The sequence below is a fragment of the Vombatus ursinus genome, unplaced genomic scaffold, assembly GCF_900497805.2.
Source record: "Vombatus ursinus unplaced genomic scaffold, bare-nosed wombat genome assembly UNPS02000582.1, whole genome shotgun sequence".
In the NCBI taxonomy this organism is placed as follows: domain Eukaryota; kingdom Metazoa; phylum Chordata; class Mammalia; order Diprotodontia; family Vombatidae; genus Vombatus; species Vombatus ursinus.
The window spans coordinates 6229196-6252264 of NW_020940360.1; the positions used below are offsets into that span (position 1 = coordinate 6229196).

The 23069-nt window shown below is 35.3% G+C and overlaps 1 protein-coding gene across 9 annotated transcripts in view; it reads right to left on the bottom strand.

Moving 5' to 3' along the window:
* The window catches only part of SNAP91 (synaptosome associated protein 91), a 160018-nt gene that overhangs the window by 23015 nt on the left and 113934 nt on the right, over nt 1-23069 (bottom strand). For 5 of the 9 annotated variants that reach the window (XM_027856580.1, XM_027856571.1, XM_027856585.1 and 2 more), the window contains exons 16-22: nt 22181-22447; nt 21868-21945; nt 21637-21708; nt 21066-21149; nt 19840-19923; nt 6234-6368; nt 4498-4644 (exon numbers count right to left, since the gene is read on the bottom strand). In XM_027856580.1, coding sequence (XP_027712381.1) covers nt 4498-4644; nt 6234-6368; nt 19840-19923; nt 21066-21149; nt 21637-21708; nt 21868-21945; nt 22181-22447 — 867 coding nt within the window. The remainder of the gene's footprint in view (nt 1-4497; nt 4645-6233; nt 6369-19839; nt 19924-21065; nt 21150-21636; nt 21709-21867; nt 21946-22180; nt 22448-23069) is intronic. The other 4 variants (XM_027856624.1, XM_027856620.1, XM_027856611.1 and 1 more) reach the window with 3 other exon arrangements.

Consider the following 23069-nt stretch of genomic DNA (forward strand, 5'->3'; position numbering starts at 1 on the left):
CATTAATATTCTTCTCCAGTCTCATTTAGAAGACACCTTAAATCTTTTAACTTTAGTTTCTCCAGTGATTTGTTCAGTTCCATATTTCCCCTTCTGTTTTTCTGTTAGATTTATACAAAACTGAGAGAAGGATATTGAAGCCTTCTGTCATTATTGTGCTACTGTCTTCTTGTAGCTCAGTTAATGAATGTTTCCTTTGTGAATTTAGATGCTAAGGCATTTGGAGTGAATAAGTTTGTTACTGATATTGGTTTGTTGTCTATGGTTCCTTTCAGTATGATGTAGTTTCCTTGTTTTTTGAATGTTTGTTTTTGCTTTGTCAGATAGCATGATTGCAATGCTTGTTTTTTTTGGATTCACATGATGGGTAGTGAATTGTATTTCCATCTTCTCAGTTTTATTTTGTGTATGTCTTTGGTTTTTTGCATATGTTTCTTGTTAAGCAACAGATTGTTGTATAGTTTAAATCATTCATATTTAAAGTTATGAGAGTTAACTTTATATTTTCCTCTATTGTCTAATATTATTTTTTCCCCAAAGTATGATTTTTCCTCTTCTTCTGTTGTAAACATAGTTCTATGTGTCTTCAGATACTTTAGCTTAGTGGTGGCCCTGCTCTCACTAGCTCTGTTCCTTTTAGCTCTGGTCCTCTCTCCAATTTGTTAATCCTTTCTTTTGGAGCTTTCCTTATTAATTCATAGGAAGAATATGAGAGGTCTAAGAGTCTGATGTGGGTGCTGTAAAAGTTCTAAAATGATCTGAGATTTTATCAGGTCATAGACCAAAGATAGAAGCCAGGGCAGGTAATGCAGGAAAAAAAAAAAACAATGGAAGGGCATGATCCCATAAGAATAAAAACAGGAAAGCTAAAGCTAAAGTTGAGGCTTGTGAAAACTGTTAAAGATTACAGAAATAGCTAGGGGTGTGTTTGTGTTGTTTTTTTAAGCTTTGCTGGGAGCCAAGAACTATAAGAGAAGAATAGGTCTGCTGTTTGGGTAGATAGGATTAAGGTCAAGGAGAAGTATGTTCAAATGACTAAGAGGTAATTGAAACCAGTAATGAGCTAATAAGAAAATGAGATAGTAAAAAAAAACCTTCCTGCCCTAAATGAGTTCAAGCTACCTGGTAGAGATCAATTACTGCTCATACATTAAAATAATTTGCAAAAATGACTATGGAACCAATATCTGATCTTTTCAGAATCCTGGAGAATGAGTGAAGATACAGAAGATTGTAAACAATGATCCAGTTTTCAAAAAGGACAAGGTAGATTTTTGCCAACTTTTAGTTGATGGCCCAATATTCATTTATGGAAAAATTCTAGGATGGATTATTAAAGAAACTGTGTGTGAGCATTTAGGAAAGGAAATAGTTATCACTAGAGTCAGTATGGGTTCATTAATAATTCCAGACTATTTCTTTTCCTTTATGGACAGGGAAGCTAAACCAGATCAAGAAAATAACACAGATATGGAGTAGCTGATTTTTAGTAAGGCATTAAGCAAAGTCCCATCATAGCCTGGTGGACAAAACAGAGATACAGGTGAGAATATAATAGCACAGACAGGAGAATCAGACTTAGTTGAATGACTAGACCCAACGAGTGCCAAACTTTGTTGAATCAGAGGAAGGTCTTTAGTGGAGTGCAACAAAATGCAGTCTTTGGCCCTGAACTGGTGAAAACTTTTATCAATGACTTGTGTGAAGACATAAGAGTGATATTAACAAAATTTGGTGATAATGAAGAGCTGTGAGGGATAGCAAATACATTGGGTGTCATCTCAAAAGAGCTTGACAGCCAGGAAAAGTGTGATCTATTAAGATGAAATTTTTATAGAGCTAACATAAAATCCTATACTTGGGTTAAAAAACTCAATGACATAATTATGGAATAGGGGAGATATAACTAGCTAGCAGCTATGATAGATGGAGAAGTACAGTTTTTTTGCGTTCTACACTTGTCAGACCAAATCTGGATTATATGTCCAATTAGGAAGCACACAGGCAATCTAGAAAGGCATTTCCCTTCTAGCCAAGGGAAATCATGATAGATAGTGAGATCACTAAAAACCCTAAGAGCATCAGATGAAGAAACTGGGACTATTCCTTACAGAAGATTTTGGGAAGACATGATTGCTGGCTCAGAATAGGCAAAGCCTTGTTAAGTGAGAGTGGAATTAAGCTATTCTATTTCACTCTAGTAGGGAGGGGGGGGGGGGGAACTAAGACAATTAGATGAAAGTTACAGAGAAACAGATTTTTTAAAAATTAAAGAAAAACTTTCCCAATAATTTCAGTGCAACTTCTAAAATAAAATTGGCTACTTTTGAAAGCCATTAGTTCCTCATCCGTCTTAGAGGTCCTCAAGTGGAAGCTGGATGACTGCTTGCTATAGAGATATATCACATTTCAAATACAGACCAGATTAGATGACCTCTAAATTCTCTTCCAATTCTGAGATCCTATGAAATAGTGTGTGCATATTTTGGTACCACATTTATTCTCTACTACTAAAAATGGAAAATATATGACCTTGAATGCCAGTGACTGAGAAGAGGTATCATTGGGTAGCAGTTTGGGGGAGCTGAGTACGTTTAACAAGGCAACATGGAAGAAAACTTACTCATGAGGAAGAAAAATGGGATTGTAAGTAGAACAGAATGGAGAGCAGTCCCCAAGCAAGAGTGGAAGAACACTCTTAGCAGAAGGCAGAGGCTGAGGGCAAGTCTATGCATTATAGGCAGCCATTTTATTTTTCAAGAACACAATGAAAATAGCAATGTCTCTTGATGTGGGTTAGCATGGGAAGTGTGAATACTTCCCTCCTCTTCTCCCGGGCAGACACATCCTTCAGAATAAGGCCTCCTCAGTGCAGGTGTAGCAGTAACCAATTAGCCACTCTCTACCATTACTCATCTGAAGGAGCTATTTCAGGTAACAGAGCCACACCTGATACTGGTGATTACACTTCCATTTCTGGGATGACTGCATTAGGCCAGAACAGTAGATTTACAGCTTCGATAGATCCAGAGAGTTTTTCCACATTGTAGTAGTAATCTCTTCCTCTGTTTCCAATTGTAAATGGTTTAGTTTCCAAAGGCTTTGGCATCTAGGGGATTTGTTCCTCTGTTAACAGGGAACAAGGACCCTAAGGGCAAGAACCTTTTCTCTCTCTTCTGTTCACAGGGCTGTGCAAACAGTCCAGGGCTTTTTCAGGTCACAGGTGGAGAAAGCAGTCTCTGATAGAAACAGCCTTAGGCTCTACCAACTAACATGATTAAATTTACTAGACTAAGAAAGACTTTACTAGCTATTACCACCCTAAGTGACAGTGTTTGTTAGTTCTTCCCTTCACCCACTCAAACAGCCCCTCCATGGCCTTGTACTTTGTACATGTTTTGCATTTATAAATCAGTGTGTGTACATATGTGCATATGTATGTGTATGTACGCACACATATCTCATACTAAAAAGCAGAGATATCACCTTGTTGTCCTTATAGTCAAAGCTGTGGTTTCTCCAGTAGCAATGCATGGATGTAAGAGTTAGATTATAAAGAAAGCTGAACACCACAGAACTAATATTTTCCAAATGTCCTGGAGAAGATTTTTGAGAGTCCTTTGGACAGCAAGGAGATCAAATTAGTCAATACTTAAAGAAATTAATTCAAGCTATTCACTAGAAGTCAAATACTGAAGTTCAAATACTTTGGGAATGAGAAGATGGGACTCCTTGTAAAAGACACTGATGTTGGGAAAGAGTGAAGGCAAAAGGAAGGGAGCAGCAGAGGATGAGATGGACAAACAGTATCACGGAAACAACGAAAATGAACTTGGACAGACTTCGAGATATAACAGAGGATAAATCAGGGGCCTGGCGTGCTGTGGCCCATGGGGTCACAAAGGTTGGACACGACTGAACACCCGAACAACAAAAGTCAGTGTATTGGGAGCTTTCTCCTAGTAGAGTGTAAGCTTCTTGAGGATAGGCGCTGTTTTCATAGAATTGAAGATTTAGAGCTGAAAGGGATGTTGGCGTGCCACCCTCCTCTTTGTACAGTAAGAAAACTGAGACTGAGAAAGTTTAAGTAATTTGTCCAGCGTCATATAGCTATTATATAAGGCACATCTTTTGGACTCCAGTGGTTTATCCCCTGTGCCTCCTAGCTGCCTCATTTTTATCTTTGCATCCCGGGTACCTAGCACAATGCCTGGTACACAGAATGTATTTGATAAAAGCTTGTTGAATTGAAGGAAATAAGTCTCGAAGACTGAGATAAAAGCATATGAAGAGAGACTGAAGTAAATGTTTATTAAATTGAATTAATAGCTATGGACCTATACTAGGAAAAACATTTATACTCATTAATAGATAATCCTACTTGCTCTTGGTCTTATAAGTATAAACATCAGAAGATGAATACTGGAAACAAAAATAACTTTCATCAAATAATTTTGCTTAGTTTTATTTAATTTAAAAGGTAACTATGTTACTTACTGCCTACTAAATTTGCAAGAGATGAATCAAGATCACTTCCAAGGGCTTTGCTTGCTGCCATAGCAGGACCAGGTGTTACAGCTGAAATAGGTGGCTGACCAGCAGGGATCATAGTTGGCATAAGAAGATCCCCTAGACCATCAAACACTGGAATTCAAAAAGACCAGGTTCAGAAGATACATTTTAAAAATAACAATAGAATTGAGTTGCTTCTTTTATTTCTTTCTTGGTGCGGGTAGAGGTGAGTGCGGGAGTTGGAGCTTTGATTTCACAGGTGTACAGAGCTCCTACTTAGGAAACTCCCTTTACCAATGCAGATGGACAACTCTGCTGCCTTTTACAGACTTAAGAGAGAGTTTCTTGTAACTGAAATTACCTTAATTAAAATTGTGGGTGCAAGTAAATAATATACTTTTACAAAAAAGCAAAAGTATTTTATTGTTGGCAAGAAGATAATTTGAGAGTTAACTCATAATTTTTCAAGTATGGAAACACAGAACTCTCAAAGCTGAAATAAATTTAATGAACACCTGAACAATCATTGAAATGCTTTGTGTGTAACGTAGGAATGTAAATGCAAGTCAGAACTCTTCATTCTGAAAGAACAACAACAAAAAAAACATGATTTTTGAGCATTTAAATTTGAGTAAATGGCTTATTCTCACAATACCAAATGAAATGAATGTCATATAGTAAGACTGACAAGTAATATTCATAGTGAATAAACTTACACTTAGTCTGTATTTTAGATATATACTGAAAACTATGATTCTTGTTTTTTTTTATTCTAGGTAACTTACTTTTGTTTACAACTTTAGGATCACACCTAGAGCACTATAATTAATTACCTTAGGAATTTTAAAACAAAAAGCTGGCCCTGCAGAGATTTGCCTAATGACTCTTACAGCTCATCTTGTAAAACACCATTTGAGAAGTTTCAATTGTCCAAAATGGACCATTGCAAATACAGATTCACGGTAGGATCTGTTGACACTATATCCACAGGTTCCAGAAAATCATATTGCTAAAATCCAATACAAGTAATATTTGCTAGACATCTATCATAAATACTGCAATACTACTATAATTCAAAATGAGGGAAAATATAGCATTCAATTATGCACTAGCTACGGAAGCAACTGAATCATCAGGTGAGGAATATGATTACAGTGCTTTTTAAACTCACTTAATTGCCAAAAACTCACCAATTGTAAATTTGTAGTAAGGACCCAGCATAGGAAGAGAATACAAACAAAATGACAGCAGGGATGAAAGGTTAAAGGCAGGCAAAGAACATTCTGTATTTGTATCTCAACTTTGAAAAACTGAATGCCATGCAAGCTGGCATGCTCTCTCTGCCAACAGCAGTGAGAGTACACATTCAGATACTGACTACATGGCTCAAAGTATTTGTTTTCTCTTAAATTCTAAAACTCATGCAAAGATAAGCACACACAAAGAGATGATGTGCATGTTAAGTAGATTTCTGCTAAAAATTAAAAACAGATTCAGAGACGGTTTGTGGGTTATTCCTAATGCTACCCACAAATGTACTAATGGCAAGTAACTATTAAAATTAGTACTTTAAAAATACAGAACAAGAGATAAGTTTGAGATGATAAGGTTCTCAACACCCAATATTTGTTAATTTCTTGATAATTTAAAGAATAAATAAGCTAAGTTATTTTTCAATGAATTCAAATAAGTTAAATTAAAAGTCCAATTAATTTCCTCACCTGATGGATCAAAGGAGCTGCTGCTAGTAGTTGATGGTGATGTTCCAAAAGCTGCTTCAAAATTAGGCTGCAATAGGTTGTTCTGAGCTGGTGTCACTGGTGATGGAGAGGGTGCAATGAAAGAACCTCCAAAACCTGGAAAAACAGTTGAAAAGGAAAAAAAAAACATTTAAAGCAATATTATATACAAACACTGTGGTAAATAGGAGTTAGAGGAGTACAGATATAAAAAATAAATGCGATTTAAATTTAAGAATGGATAAAAAAATCACAAAAACCTAGTAAATTGATTGTTTTGAGTTTTTCAAACATCACTGCCTAATACAGAAGTTAAATTACAATAAGGGAACTGGGAAAATACAATATAAGATTAATAGTTTTATTGAGAACAAGGAAGAACTAGCCTAGAATCATTGATGCTTTATGTTTTAAAGAAAATTCAGGCAATAACTTTATTCTGTACATTTAAGTTTCATTTCTTTACCCACCAATCAAACAAGTATTTATTATACACTTATTGTGTTCCAGACACTGTGCAATGCTCTGGGGATACAAAGATAGAAACAAAGTCTCTGCCCCCAAGGAACTTAAACTTTTGGAGAAAGGATACAGAATCTCAACAACATGCATACATATAAGTAAACACATGTTAATTTCAGTAGGGAGGCTAGTGCAGCTTGTTGTGTAGCTGGCGGGGTTAGGAAAAGTCTCATGTAATACGTGGTCCTTGAGCTGAGCTCTGTAGGGATTCTGTGACATGGCGGTAAGGAGGAAGCAAAAGTGGAATGTGTGTATGAGGATCAACCAATTGGCCAATTTGGGCTGGCCTCAAAAATGAGTGAAGGGGAGCAATGGCAGGCTGGAAACTGTGTGAGATTTTACATGCCCAACAGAGAAATTTGGATTTGATTAAAGATGCAATAGAAAGATGGGGAATGACACGGTCAGACTTGCTTTAAAGAGCATCGCTTGGAAGATAAATTGGAGAGGGTTGAAACTTGAAGCTGGGAGATCAAATAGTAAGTTACTGAACTAGTCCAGGAGATAATCGATGGGGCCAGAAAGAGGGTGGTAGATGTATGAGTAGAAAGAAGAAGAGATGCAAAAGATATTTAGGATTACAAAAAAGTTTGAAATTGCTTATTAAGTACAGAATGGAAAAAAATAGCATTCAACTAAGACCAAATGGGTATTTTTTCTTTTTAAAAATCTGATTTTTATTCATACCTTCTGTTTTTATATTGCATTAATTTTGAATATATCCCTTATCCACCTAATGAGCCATCCTTCAAAGCCAAGATTGAAAATGAGGGGGTGTGGGTATATAGTTCAGCAAAAACAAACACATCAACCATGTCCAATAACATACGCAATATTCTAAACCCATATCCCTGCACCCTCACAAAGAAGAGAGGGAAATATATTTTCTTAGTTTTCCTCTGGGGTCAAATTTATAAAGCATTCAGCTTTCGTTTGCTTTTTCTTCCTTTTACAATGTTGTAGTCGTGTATATCATCTTCTTGTCTTTCCTTATTTTACTGTGCATTAGTTCTTCCTAAACTTCTCTGAATTCCTCATACTCACTATTCTTCTTTTTAAAAATTTAGTTATTTTAATATCTAAATTTTTTCCCTCCCTCCATCCTCTCCCCCATCCATTGAGAAAGCAAGAAATATGATACCCATTATACATATGAAGTTGTGTAAAACATATTCCTGCATTAGCCATGTTCTGGAGCGGGGAAAAGAAAAATAAAGGAAGAAATATACTTCAGTCTGCAATATGTCCATTAGTTCTCCATCTGTAGGTGGATAGCTTTTGTCATTATGAAGTTCTTTGGAGTTGTGGCAGATCATTGAATTGAACAGCATATACATTATTCCTTAAGATCCAATAATATTCCATTACATTCATGTGCCATAATGTGTTTAGTCATTCCCCAACTGGTGGGCATCTATTTTGTTTTTAATTCTTTGCTACCACAAAAAAGGGCTGTTGTGAATATTTTTGTGTAAATAGGTCCTTTCTTTTTGTCTTTTGCCTTTTTGAGGCCTGGCAGTAGGGTTCTCTGGGTCAAGGGGTATGGATATTTTTAGATAGGTAACTCTTTTTCCTTTTAAATTTAATTTTTTTCCCCAATGAATAAAAAATTCCATCTTTTCTCCCACCCCAACCCTCTCTGAAGAAGAAAAAAAAACTCCACAACTCTTATAATATACATAGTCAAGCAAAACAAATTCCTTTATTATCATGTTCAAAAAATATGTCTCAATCTAGATCCTGAATCCATCACCTCTGTTGGGAGGTAGGTGGCATAGTTCATCATGAGTCCTCTGGAATCATGGGTTGTCATTGAATTGTCTTTCAGAGTTGTTCATCTTTATAGTGTTATTTGTCACTGTATTCTTTTGGTTCTGCTTACTTGATTCTGCATTAGTTCATACTAGTCTTCCTTGGCTTCTCTAAAACCATCTCTTCATTACGTCTTACACCACAATAGTATTCTATTACATCCATATATCATAATTTTGTCATCCATTCCCCATGTGATAGGCACTCTCAGTTTCCAAGTCTTTGCTATTTATCACAAAAAGAAGTGGTATGAATATTTTTGTACATAAAATGTACAGGTATTTCTTAAAATAATACAATTAAACAAAGAAGTGTATTGGGTTTAAAAGATATCTTAGTTGGTCAATAACATTTATTAAGTACATACTACATAGCTGGGTACTGTGCTAAATGCTGGGGATATGGAGACAAAAGACATTCTCTGCTTTTAAGGAGCTCACAGTCTAATGGTTGTATAGCAAGGTGGTCTACTAGAAAAAAATACTACACTTAAATCAGGAGGCTGCAATACTAGAGGAAAGAATAGTCCTATATCCCCACTGGAATCACAAATTCTTAGGATTCAGAAAATCTTCTGACCCTACTGTTAAGAAATAACAGTTGACTGAAAATAATATTATAATTTATATTAATAACTAATTATTAATTTGTGATTCACCCTTTCCCCTCTTATTTCTGTTGAAACCCATCTCCTGAAAAGGTCAGTTAGCCTCTGAAGGGCATGGCTTAGTGAGATTTGCTTTTAGCTTTCAAGGCACATGGGACCCCACCCAATTAGGAGATGCAATTTTTGTTTAGAGTATAAACAGAATCCAGTCTAGGTGAGCCTTTCCCTGGAGGAACCCATGCCCTTTGTGCCCTCCATTAGAGTTTAGGGCAACTCAGCTCATGAAGGACAAAACTAACTAGAGAGGTCCAAATGGAGATAGCTTTTCCTTGCCCAGATGCCTTGAGGCTTCTGAGTCTCATGATCAAGCCACATTCTCAGCAGGAGGAGCTGAAGACTTTTTAGCCCACCTCCTCATTGTATATCCACTAATCAGGGTTGAGTTTCACTTGTCAGGGGAATTTCCTTTCAGAAGAGATTTAAGGCATTTTAGGGTCTTCCTTGGCTTCTTTGGTTGCTGAGATAAATTACTGATCATTTTATTGATTACCGGCTAGACTAATTAATAAATTGATTATTAATTACCCAGAAACTTTGTCAGGGTTTCAATTTTTCTCACAATATAGTTTTAATCCATAGCTTTATACTTCTTAATTAAGTCTAAGAATTTAAAGTATTAAAAGTGATAAATCAAAGAATTTACTTTTTAAAAGCTATTTTTTGCCAAATTTCATAACCCTGAATTTTAAAATCAACACATACCAAATATAATTACGTAACTAATGAGCTCAACAAATTACAGAATTTTATAAGTTCAATAAATAACAGAATTCTATATATTTCATGGCACATTTTCAAGCTGTTTATCTTTTATGTCAAAAACAAAGTCACTCTATCTAGTTTTGAAGAGAGTGGTAGCATTACATAGTCCTAGACTTAAGAGTTAGGAAGACCTGAGTTAAAAATCCTACCTGAAGCTATATAAATCTCACCGTGTGGTCCTCTCAGCCCTAGTTTTCTTATCTATAAAATGGGGAAATAACAGTATAGCAACAATAGCAATAGTTGGGAGGACAAAATAAAGTAATATATGGAAAACTTTTTGTAAATCTTAAAGCACTACATGTTAGCAACTATCTACATATAACATAATTCACGTTTTAAACAGTAGTAGAATAGTTATTTCCTGGTTAATATATTATATAAAGGTGCATTCAAACATTTGCCTGCCCTTCCTCTGCAAATAAATAAAAATGTCCTTACACCATGAGTGTATGAAATTCTCTTTTATATCTTAGGTTCTTGTAAAGAGCTCAAAGAGTTGTGTCTACTGGGCTGATAATTTTTAGACCTTAGAAATCCAAGTTTATGTTAGAGGAGTCTACATTTGAATTGGCCCATTTCTACATTTGAATTGAAAATAGTTTAAAAACTGTAATCCTGTTTCTGCCTTGAATCTAGGGTTACTAAGTTTTGACTGATTAGGATATTCCCATGCCAAAATTTAGACTGTGTTTAAATGAATGAAAAATAGACTGTAATACTGCAGAGTGAATCATCACGGTTCACACTTTTTAATCACCAGTTTTTCTTTACAGTCATTTGAAAGTAATCTATGGCAGAAAAATGGAGTGAACTGAGTGTGCAAATTATATACAACAGTTCTGCTACACTAAATAATGAATAAGTTTATTACATGACAGGCTTTACGGCTTAAGTGAGGGTTAAAAAAATGTTCAACAATGCAAACAAACATGTATTAAGTACCTACCATACTCAGGGTCTGCATTAGGTACAAGGAGATACAAAGGTGAAAATAAGATAGTCCCTATCCTCAAGGATGTTATAATTTAATTAAGAGATTATTTTTTGGTAGTGGAAAAACCAAGACAGTTATTCTAGTCTACTTGAGTGAGCTCAGCTTCTTGTTCTTTTATCTTCTTCAATTAAGAAAAAAAATAAAGCAGCTATATTGGCGTGAGTTATATACCCAAGTCATTTCTGGGATGGATGAAACAGCTATTTCTGAAAAACAGTAAAATATCTGAAATTCCCTTTTCTAAGGCAAAGAAAGTTACAGGTACCAAAATTTTCAATATTTTACTGCTTATTATCTCCAGTGAACTATGCCTCAAAGAATCTATTGGACTGATTAAAAAAAATGTAGAAATTATACCTTGCTATGAATTAAGAGCAGAAATTCCTATAGGATTATAATGTTGAAAAGGACTTTGAAAAACAAATTTAGTGCATAATAGAAATGTAAATCAAGAGAGACTTATAAAAGGTCATAAAATGATGTGTAGATATGTAGGTATGTGGCAACCTACCACATTAAGAAGTTATAGTATTACTTGGGAAAACCATGAATAGTAAGCAAATTTTAAGAATTACCTTTACTTACAAGTAAATTGAGACCTTATATTTATATTGACCTTTATAATGTGCAAAGCACTTTCTTAAGAATGCTGGTAGTGTGGGTATTATCATTCCCATTTTATAGACGAAAGTGGTTTTCCCATCTTAACACAGCCAGTTATGAGGCAATATGGCATAATGGATAGAAAACTGGCCTTGTGGAGAATAGAGAGCTGGCTTCAAAACCAGGAAGACCTGATTCAAGTATTGTGTCTGACACCAACTGGCTATATGACCCTGGGCAAGTCACTGAGCCACTCTTGGCCCTAGGCAACACTCTCACTATAAATTCTAAAGAAGGAATATGTTAAAATTTTATGCTGTATTAGTTCCCCCAACTGTCCCTTGCCCTCCGAGTCTGCATAGTAAGTAAATTTATTAATATCTATATAGAGGTAATAGCAGGAAATAAGGGAAACCAGGGAAACCTGGAAGTCACAAACTGTCCCAAAGATCAAAGGAGCATAATTTACAAATTGTACCATATATTAACTAAAATTCACATCCTGGTAACATGTGCTGAATCAGGAGAAACCATCTAAGTGCTGCTTGTTAAAGCTCTGCTTCTGTGATATGTATATTTCAGAGAAAATCCAGATGCCAGAACTCCACACCAAGAGAACAGCAAAAAGGTGCTGATAACTTTAAAAAGATGCTGATAACTTTGAGATAATTTGGATATATTAATGACCCAAACTCAAGGTGAGGCACATATAGGAGGAGTTGGTCTGTTTCCCTCCAAAAACCCAATAAAAATTAGACCTCAAACTCCTGTCCACCAAGCACTCTTCCATCCTTTAAAGATCCATGCTGCCTAGTGCTCCCAACCCTAATCCATGGTTATGTGAGTGATACTCTCCCTCACTCTCTCTCTCCCTCACTCCATCCTCTTCCCACTCTGCCTTCTTTCATCAACCTATTCCCTGTCCCCACGTCACCATCTGCCTTGTACCACTTTTCACCACTTGTCTTTGCCTTTATGGACTTTTTGCCCCCATACCTTCTATGTTTAATTAAAGTGTGACTGTCTCTTGGTTTCCTGCTGCCAGTTGCAGTCTTTCCTGATGAGTACTGAACGTGCCTGCTCCTATTTTATAATTTCATAAATTATGATCTCAAGATGCCAGCCTGCATTTATAAAAGGGAGTTGTCTCATCTGTGTGCTCTCCTGATATCAGTGAAATCACAGGTTCACTTCCTCACCCCAATGTTCTGATAAGTTAACTATCTAAACTTACTCTGGACTAGCTCCAGTGCCATTATGACTACTACTCTATACATTAGAGACAAAACTAACTATAGTGCATTGAAAGAGACTGGGTGATCTGATGATGACCCACCACTATCTTATTAAGTAAGAATAAGATAGTTGGGTAAAGAAACAATCCCAAAGAACCTGATCACCAGATTCCAATAAAAAAGTCATATTAATTTATGTCCTACTGATATTACTTCTTGGCTAAAATATGATAAAGCTATTTATATTGATAAAATATCTTCTTTCTAATAAGTTTTACTGTATAAAAAGAAGGAAAAATATATTCATGGAAATTTTTATATAACAGTACAAGTTAGATGAAAGTATATTGCCAGAGATCACTAATTGACCATAAGCAATGGTACCTTTTGTTGTGACTATACTTTTTTTATCAATAAAATAATAAGACACATATCTAATGACTATATTTAATAAGAATTAAAAATGACCTAAATGTTTTTGATCATGGTGAAAGCAAAGTGTTTATTTAGCATGATACAAAGAAAAAAACAATAAGCTGTAAAAAATTAGAAATTATTTTAAAGTGGAAAACAGGCCATTAAATTAATCAACATGGAAAAGAAGTCTAAGAAAGATTTTTGGAAGAGAAAAATATTCAAAATAACATCTTTTTCAATTACTAGTGCAGGCATAGGAAATTGCAGTTACAGAAAGGGAAAAATGTTACATGTAAGTAATGTGCAGAAAACTTAATAGTGACATTTGTTAACTGATTTCAGCCCTCTTTCTTAACATATTTTATGAACAACTAACAGGCAGCACCTGGTCCAATTTTTTTTACCAGGTACTTATTTTAGTTCCTGAGAGGTGACCAAGAGAGACAGCAGATCAGGTAAAAAGAAAAGCACCAGAAAATAACCTCAAAATGGGCAAGAATTGTTTTTGTGAAGTTGTAATCAATATAATCTAAAAAAAAAACAACTTGACAATTGCTAAAATTAATGTTAAAAGCATGTTATAAAAGCACATGACTTTCAAAGCAATGCTAATGCAAAAAGTTTTTTTATTATAAAAGTAAGAGAAATTAAGATAGACATGTTAATCACAGTCAACAGACTATAGAAAAATTAGTTAATTTTTTACTTTCAAATTTGGAGAAAACATTGTACTTTTATAAATACTTAAAATCCTGGGACAATAGAGAGCCCATAGAACAACTGAGATTCTATGTTCCCTTTGAAATACTTGAAAATTAAGCTGGAATTTCAATAGACAATATAATTTGCTAAATACATTTAATGCCTAAAAATAAAGAAAATTGAAATATTTGAAATTTAAATATCATTTCAGTCTTGTTCTAGTAAAACTACTATAGGAGTGGTGGAGGGTAAGGATCACATACAAATCAAAATAAATCAATTTTCCAAGAATTCTTTTAACAACTTAGAAACTAGATAATTTTTCCAGAAGGCTTGGACTTGGGGAGAGGGAATCAGTGGTGTGTTTCTGCCTTGTGACACCTCTTCTCTTTTTTTAGGAAGCAACCTAAAACTAGGCCTGCTGTCATCTTTTTGAGCTCTGGCTGCTACCAGCATCCATCTATTTTCTTGGTCTCCTTTATTCCCAGATGACCACAGGTAAAATAGTTTTTTCTCCCTCTACTCCCTTTCCCTTGTTTATCAAAAGAAAACTTTCACTTAATTCTGGAGATTCACTACAAAGATTTACTACAAAGCGCTGTAGAGGAAATATGCAAAGGCAAGTGAATAGTACAGTCACAGGTTTAAAAAAAACGGTTAAGGGTTTTTATATGCTACAAAGATTCCCACTTTTTAATCACTATCTGAAGCTTTACCTACAGGGAATTAGGCCCCTTTTCCTCTTCTCTTCCATTCTACCAATACCTTTCCCACAATCTTCACAGAATTTTAGAGTTGGGTGGGACCTCAGTAACCATTTAATTCAGCCTATACCAAAAGAGAAATTTTTGCTCCAAAACTATTGAGAATGGTTATCTAAAATCTTCCAATGAGGGAGAATTAATAAACAGGTATTCATTAAGCACCTTTTATGTATTGGGCTCTGTGCTTAGTTCCGGGATATAAAGACAAATATAACAGTCCTGGCTTTCAAGGACCTTTCATTCTGGGGGGGTGGGCAGGAAACATGCACATAAATAAGCATAGACAGGATTATACAAAATAAATACAAGGTAATTTCTTGGAGTTAAAGCACTAGGAGCTGGAGGGATAAGGAAAGGCTTTTCATGTAGAAGACGGTGCTTGAGCCGAGTCTTAAAAGAAGTAAGAGATTCCAAGAGGTGAAAAAGAGGAGCATAGAGTTTGGGGGGTAAGTGGGTAGGGTGGGACAACTAGTTCAAAGGCTGGTGTGTGAGCAGCAGTATGGCCAGTTTGGTTGGCCAAAGGGAAATGTATAATAAGCCTGGAAAGGGAGACCAAGTTGTGAATGGCTTTAAAAGCCAGGGTAGTTTCCTTTTTTATCCTAGAAGCAATAGGGTGCCACAGAAATTGATTAATTAGAGAGGGGAATGCCATGATTAGATTTGTTCCTGATAACTTTGGTAACTGTGTGGAGGATGGATTGGAGAGGGGTGAAACTTGATACAGAGAGACCAATTAGCAGGCTACTGAAATAGATCAAGTGAAAGGTGATGAGGACATAAATTGGGGTGGAGGCCATAAAAGTAGACAGAAGTTGTAGGCTGAGAGAGATGATGTGGAGGCAGGGACAATAATATTTGACATCTGTGTACTGTGAAGTAAGGGATGAGGATAAGTCAAGGATTCAAATTGGAGAGACTAGAAGGATGCTGTTGTCCTGAATAGAAATAGGGACATTCAGAAGAGGGGAAACCACTCATCTTCTGAATCAGCCCTTTCCACTTAAGGATAGCTCTAATTTTCAGAACTATAGTCTACGCAAGAAGAAAGAAAACACCATGCCAAACTTTTTCCAGCTTTGAAAACCACTGCAGACAACAGAGGCTGGGGAGATAGTAATAATAATAATTATTATTATTATAATAGTTAACAAATGCTTACTAAATGGCTCAGTAGAAAAAGTGTTGGGCCTAGAATCAGGAAGACTCATCTTCCTGAGCTCAAATCCAGCCTCAGACTCTTACTAGTTGTGTGACCCTGGGGCAAGTCAATCCTGTTTGCCTCAGTTTCCTCATCTATAAAAGAAACTGGAGAAGGAAATTGCAAACCACTCCAGTATTTCTGCCAAGAAAATCCCAAATGAGGTCACAGAGAGTCAGACATGACTAAAAAACAACTTAACAACAAAATATGCTAGTCACTATGCTAAAAATTTATAAATATTATCTCATTTCATCCTTACAACTCTGTGAGGTAAGGCTACTATTATCCCCATTTTACAGATAAGGAAACTGAGGCAGACAGAAGTGAAGTGACTTGCCTAAGGTAACACAGCTAGTAAGTGTCTGAGGCCAGATTTAAACTTAGATCGCCCATGACTTGAGGCTCAGCACTGTATCCACTGTGCCACCTAGCTGAGATGGCAGAATGAGATGCTATCCACATTGTGACTAGGGCATGGAACTTTTTCTTTAGAAGTTTCCCCAGCTCCTGCTGCCTCTACTGAGAAGTACTTGAACTTTCTGAAATAGAGAAATGCCTATCTCAGAGTACAGGAGTTTATATGCTCACTTCCAAAGCCCCACCAGCTCTTAACAAATACTTGCAGACAGAAGATACTATTAGTATAATAGCTCTAAATTTGCCAACAATTTGTTCATTTCTCTATTTTTATTTTTATTTTCCCATTAGATTTGTCTAGCTCAGACTAGAAATCTCCTACCTCAACTTTTTTGCAATTCAGTTAACTTTTATGTATTTAAGTATTATGCCATTTTTCAGTATACATGTGTATAATACTGATTTTGGGTCACTATGGTTCCTGTAAGCATAATGCAATATTACTTTTATCTCTTACTATTGGGAATTTTTATTTTTGCTTTGTCCAATTAGCATGATTGCAACTCCTGATTTTCTGGATTCACCTGATGCATAGCAAACATTTCCATTTTCTATATATCTATTTTTAGATTGCTGGGTTTTGCTTTCTTATCCAGTTTGCCACTCTTTCATTTTATTGGCTTGTTGAATTTAGTTACATTTAAAGTTATGATTGTTAGGCTTGTGCTTTCCTTCATTTATTTATTTTATTGATTTTTAATCCCTTTGTCTTTTAAGTCAGTATTTTGTCCCTGTTCTTAGTTTTGTTTAAATTATTTTGATGCTAGTCTATTCCCCAAACTCTTCCTTCACCCTATTCATACTCTTTGCCTTTCCAATCCCAGTTCTTTGAATTTAAATTGTGAATTTCTCCTTCTTTTTTGCCCTTCTTCCTCAACCAGTCAAGTGAGCGGGTAAATATCTACCCTTATTTCCAATGTCCTATTTTAATTAACTTCCTTTTTCTGAAGGCATTTTCCAAGAAATTTTCCTTTACTCTGTTCTCATTGTCTTCCATTTCCATCTATTCTGAACTTTATTTTCTGATCCATTGATTATACCATTACTTGTTTTTACTTTGTTCTATATTGCTCAATGGGATAAAGCTTTTGAATTACTAAATTTTAGCTCCTTCTATCCAATTTCTAAGATACTGCCTTGGATGATCTTATTCCCTACACTGAGCTACACATCTCTCTTAGAAATACAGATTCATGAGGGGCATAGTGTCATATGGGAGCAACATCGTATAGTAGGAATCATTCTATGTCCCAAATTGTGAGGCCTGATCATACCCCCTGACCTTAGTAGTCTCCACTCCTAAGGTCCTGTTAGGCTATATCTGGTTTTATGTTCCCTTTCTTCCTACCCTCCCCCAATTTCAGTGCTAGAATCCTTTCTCAGAGAAGCCAGTCTCCCAATGTGTGAATTCCCCTCAGACAAAAAAAACCCAAACATTTTAAGGTCCTTGTCTCTTAATGTAGACATGTACCTTCTTTCCCAAAGAAATGCTCTTAAGTGGCACTCTTTCATTTACCTTCTGGGACAAGAATCTCGTGTACCCTAAGTCCCTCATGTCAGTGCACTCCATCCACTGTTTTAATCCCATTCTCCCACAGCCACCTCTTATTGAAAGATTATAGAAATTATTATCCTTTCATCATTCACTTATGAATTTGGTAGAAGTGCTTCACCCACTTCCATCAATCCCTTACCTAACCCCTCTCCGTCTGTGCAGCTTCCAACTCTGTATTCTCTCTCACATACGATTAACCATGTATTATTAATTCAACTCTTCTATCTTCTCTTCTCTTGGTTCAAATTCTCATTATAAAAATATTTGGCCCTTTAGATCTTTTTTATCTCCTACTGATCTTTGTTCTTTTTTTTTTCCAAAAAATACCTTATACATTTAACTTTCTCCCCAATAATAACCTATAAATATGAAAGAAATGATGTTGTTATTTAGCCCTTTTTTGACAATTTATTTCTTCCTCCCTTCCTCCATCCCTCCTTTTCTTCCTTTCTTCCTCCATCTTTCCTTTCCTCTCTTCCTTCTTTCTTTCCTTCCTTCCCCTGCAGCTTTCCATTACCACCAATACGTACTATGGCAGCATATCCTCTTCTCTGTCTGAATATCTTTCTAATTCTGAATCTGAACCTTGTGGAGACTTGTGGTGCCTTCGAATTCAATGGCTGAGCTGATATACATTCTATGGTCATGGGCATCTTCCCTCATTTTCGGCTATAGGTTGATGAACCATGACTTAGAATAGGTCCTTCTATTCTGGCAAATACCATAAGCTACCTATGTGTTTTACCAATGCATGGGCAACACTGCAATAATAGCATATACTTATTCTTTATTTTCTTTCATGAAATAATTAGACAGAAATATTTTTACCATATTCAATTATCTGTTAGAATTCCAAAAAGTGAATTATATAAGTAGTTTTAAAATTCTATACTTAACAAGAACTTTAAATTTTCATTTGCCAATTTATAACTTTTGACAGAAAATCCGACGCTTGGCCAGAACCTGGGATAAGTTTCTTTCAGAGCTTCCCAGCTGTAACTTGATGCAGCTACTACTATTATCCCTGTATCTTCACTGCACAATCAAACTGTTGCTTCAAAAGCACCAGAAGTAGCACTATTTATGGCACTTTGACAGAATGACTAAGCTTGAAATCCTATGAATATAGGATTATAGAGCTAAAATTCATCCACTCACTTGCATAAAGTGAACTCTGAGGAAGTATTAGTAGCCAATGGGATAGCCAGGACAAACCTAGGCCGTAAGTGGTAGGGATGGCAAAGGAGAAGTACCATTTCTTCTAGCATGATGACGACAACATAAACCACCACCAGATTCTGACACAGGTGACTCCTCTAAGTATAGATATGAAGGCTTTTTTTTTCCTCTCTTAAGTAAGGGCTTAAAATTCTCAAAATTTTTCCTTTGACTCATCTAGCAAAAGAAACTAATGATTTATAATTTATTGGTGTGTCTTCTATTATACAAACATGGCGGACTGGAACTGGTTGTAAATTCCAGACAAAAAAAAAAAATCTACATTGGTTACAGAAGCAGCGCATGTAACAAGCCTCAGACTAACTCAGTAACAATTTCTCCTCATGTGATTCATATGATTCTACAACCAATGTCAAATTGCTGGCACAAAAGAGAAACTCAAGGCAAGAGTAATATGTCCATATTCATTATAATATAGCAACTCTTTAGAACAGCAATAAAGAAAATAGCCTAATAGAAAGATCACAGTGACCTACATAATCTATAAGGATGGTTTTGCATATAATAGGATTTTTAAACTAATTTCATAAATGCAATGAAATTTATTCAAGAATATAATGAGCAGCTTTGGATTATATCACTTTGTTTTTATGTTCTATGAGATCAAAGGGAAAGGAAAACACACATCACATTATTAATTCCCATCTTAAATTTCTATAAAGCAAAATTTAATTTAAAAATTTTAAATCAATTACCAGCTAGTAGGTCGGCCGAAGCTGAGGAACTAGAAACAGCCTGGGTTGCAGGTTGGGGTTCAGAAACACTGCTTCCAAAAGCATCTATTGGATGATCCATTTTGCAGCAAGAAAGGTAAAAGAGTTTAAATAGTGAATACAATGACTCAATGTTATGCAAAGAAATGCATAATTGCAGCACCCTGTATTCCCTAGTGACGTACATCCTATAGGTATGTGAAAAATCTTTTTTCAAAATAATGGATTGTTGAAATTGTCACTGAAGAAGAATGAATACCCCTTAATAAAAGTTGTGACCTTAATCTTAGGATTGGGAGAAAGCATAAGGAGAAAATGGAAAATTTTTTTCCACAGAGTAAATTTGTGGATTAAGTCCTATATATCATCCATATATAACAAAAATCACCAATTTTTTCTTTAATTAGAGAGACAATAATGTTTTTTTTTCTATTTAGAAATAGATCAACTTTTTGATACTTGATAATTTTAGATTGGTGCAAGAAGCAAACTTGATTGTATCTATATTTTCAGCTCAAAATTTATCTTTCCAAATCTGAATGTACTGATTGATATTTTAGTGCTTCAATTATGATTTCATAGCTACATCAGAAATTCAGCAAATAAAGCTCTCTGACTTGTACTTTTTGATTGTCAACTATGGCAAATCACTGAGTATATATTGTCAAAAGCAGTAAACTTTGTAGAGTACATTCACTTATACTTTTAGGCATAAAAGTTATGTCATTCCCAAGATAAAAATGTTCTAAATTATCAAAGTATCTTCTAATTTTGTGGGAGGATTTTAACAAGTAAGCAACTTAATTCTGATTGAATTGGAGAATTTTTCAATTCATTACAAGTTTTAACCTTTCAGTTATGGGTGCTCTAATTTTTTAAGGCTTGTAATGATTTTTTAAGAATTAGGCAAAAGCTGATTAAGGCAACAGAGATGGAAAGAATCAGTATAGACAAATTCCAAATCAATGTATTTTATATTAAAACAATGGAAAAATTACCTGGTTATGTTTAAACCATGCAATAAAAATGATGAATAGATGATAGTAAAGAAATGAAATGGATGAAAATCATAGCTTTGAAAATCATATTTACATTCAAGAAAGAAAAATGATTTTGTAAAAGTGAGGAAATGAATTAAATGAAGATGAATGTATAAAAATAATCTGAGAAAAAAGTGATTTAAGTGGTGAAGAAAGATTAATACGCACCACCAAAAAGATCAATCACACCTGAAGAATCCACCTTTGCTGGAGAGGCAGTGGCTACAGGAGATGCTGCTGCAAATGCATCCACTGCAGTTAAGCAGAGAACAGATAATATTGTATGTCAAAGAAAACTGAGAGCCTTGAGATCTATATTTATACTCAACATTAATAAATCCTATGAGCAAACTCACTGAAGAGAATACCATTAATAAGGCAAAAGGAGATTCACATTTTAAGATATATGTCGATTTTCAGAAGAAAAAACAGCTCAAAATATCATTTTAAAAATTAAGGATTTTGACCCAAGTTATTTTTTCCCCACCTGTCCAGATTAAAGAGTATGCATGTAATTTAATGTAACTGATAACAAGATGGGGAATGGTAAATTTTACCAATAGACAATAGCTCATCCAATTTCTGCCGGGTGGTTAAGAGAAGCTTGAACTGAATTCCTCATTAATTGTATCTAGCCTAAAAGATTCAAGTATCACACATGCAAGGACACTCATTATCTGTCCACACATAATGGTGCACCAGCCAACTAAGAAGATTGGAATTCTGCATAAGAACTCACCGGATAAGAGATCAGCAGTGAGAGAACTCTCAGGCACAGGAGAAGCCCCATGTGGAGGAGATGAGAAAGCATCTTCCAAAAGTGAAACAAACCAAAATCAAGCAGAAGTAAGTAGAAAGCTGAAATCAAGTCAAAAATCTAACAAACTCATTATTACAGATGAGAGTCAGAAGCTTAAATATGAAAACACCCAAGAAATCAAAATGAAAGAAAGGATCTATTTATTTTTACCTGTACCAAACAAGTCTATGCTAGGAGTGGCATCTGGCTTAGGCGCTGTAGCAACATCAGGAGCAGATTCAAATAAATCTAAGACCAAGAATATATATGTCTTTACTTAATTTGACCAAACTGAAAAAAAAAAAAACCAACATTCATTTCCAGTTCTGAATTTTGATTAGGAGAATTCTGAGGTATGTTGCAAATGGTTTGCAGCAAATAATTTAAATATACAGTATACATGCAATGTTATGTGTGTATGCTGTATGTGCGTTTGACCAATCAGCATTCGATTCACCAGAATCAAAGAGCTTTAAAGAATTACCACCAAAGATATCTAGAGCAGGAGGAGCAGTGGTTGTGGTGGTAGTGGCAGGTGTGGTGGCGGTGGTGGTAGTGGCAGTAGCAGCAGTAGTAGTAGTAGCAGTGGCAGCTGCGGCAGCAGGAGCAGGAGAAGGAGTTGTTGCGGGAATCGTGGGGGCTGCACTAGTTGTAGGGGTAACTACAGGAATGCTGGTCTCAGGTGGCTTCATTGCAAAAAGGTCCAGTTCAGGAGCAGTCTCTGCACTACCTTCAGATGGGGCAAAAGGGTCTTGTAAAAAGGAAAGTGGAGAATATATAGAGAGGATCAGTGAGGAAGGAAATAAGAGAAAATAATCACAGCCAAGGATAACATACACCATACACAGATATACACATAAGCTAGGTGTTTAAATGGGGCTCTATTCTAGTGTAATCCTAACCAGTGTAAATAATTAGTACACTTTTTTGTCTTTTTAAGAAATTTACAAGTATAAAGGTAAAGATTTCAAACTCTAGTTGAGTAACATCATAATTAAGTGCGAGAGGAGTACATTTTCAAATCCTCAAAACCCACCTGACAAACAGTAATTTTTTACATTTACAAAAACATGCTGTTTATTAGTTACTTAGACTAGTGTAATAAAAAGTACTCCATAGCATTAGAGAAAAAAACATTAAGAAAACATACTTACATTGACAAAAATTGTCAATCCTGAGAAATTGCCAATTTTGAGAAGTATGCACGTCTTTATCTTAATGTTTTAAGTGTTGGTCTTATTAATTTAATTTAATGAATGATACTTTCTACTCACAAGAAACAAAAATGACTGATAAATTAAAAAAAAAAAAACTCAACAAAACAACAACAACAAATGGCCACATCTGACTACAGGATTTAATACTAGAACACA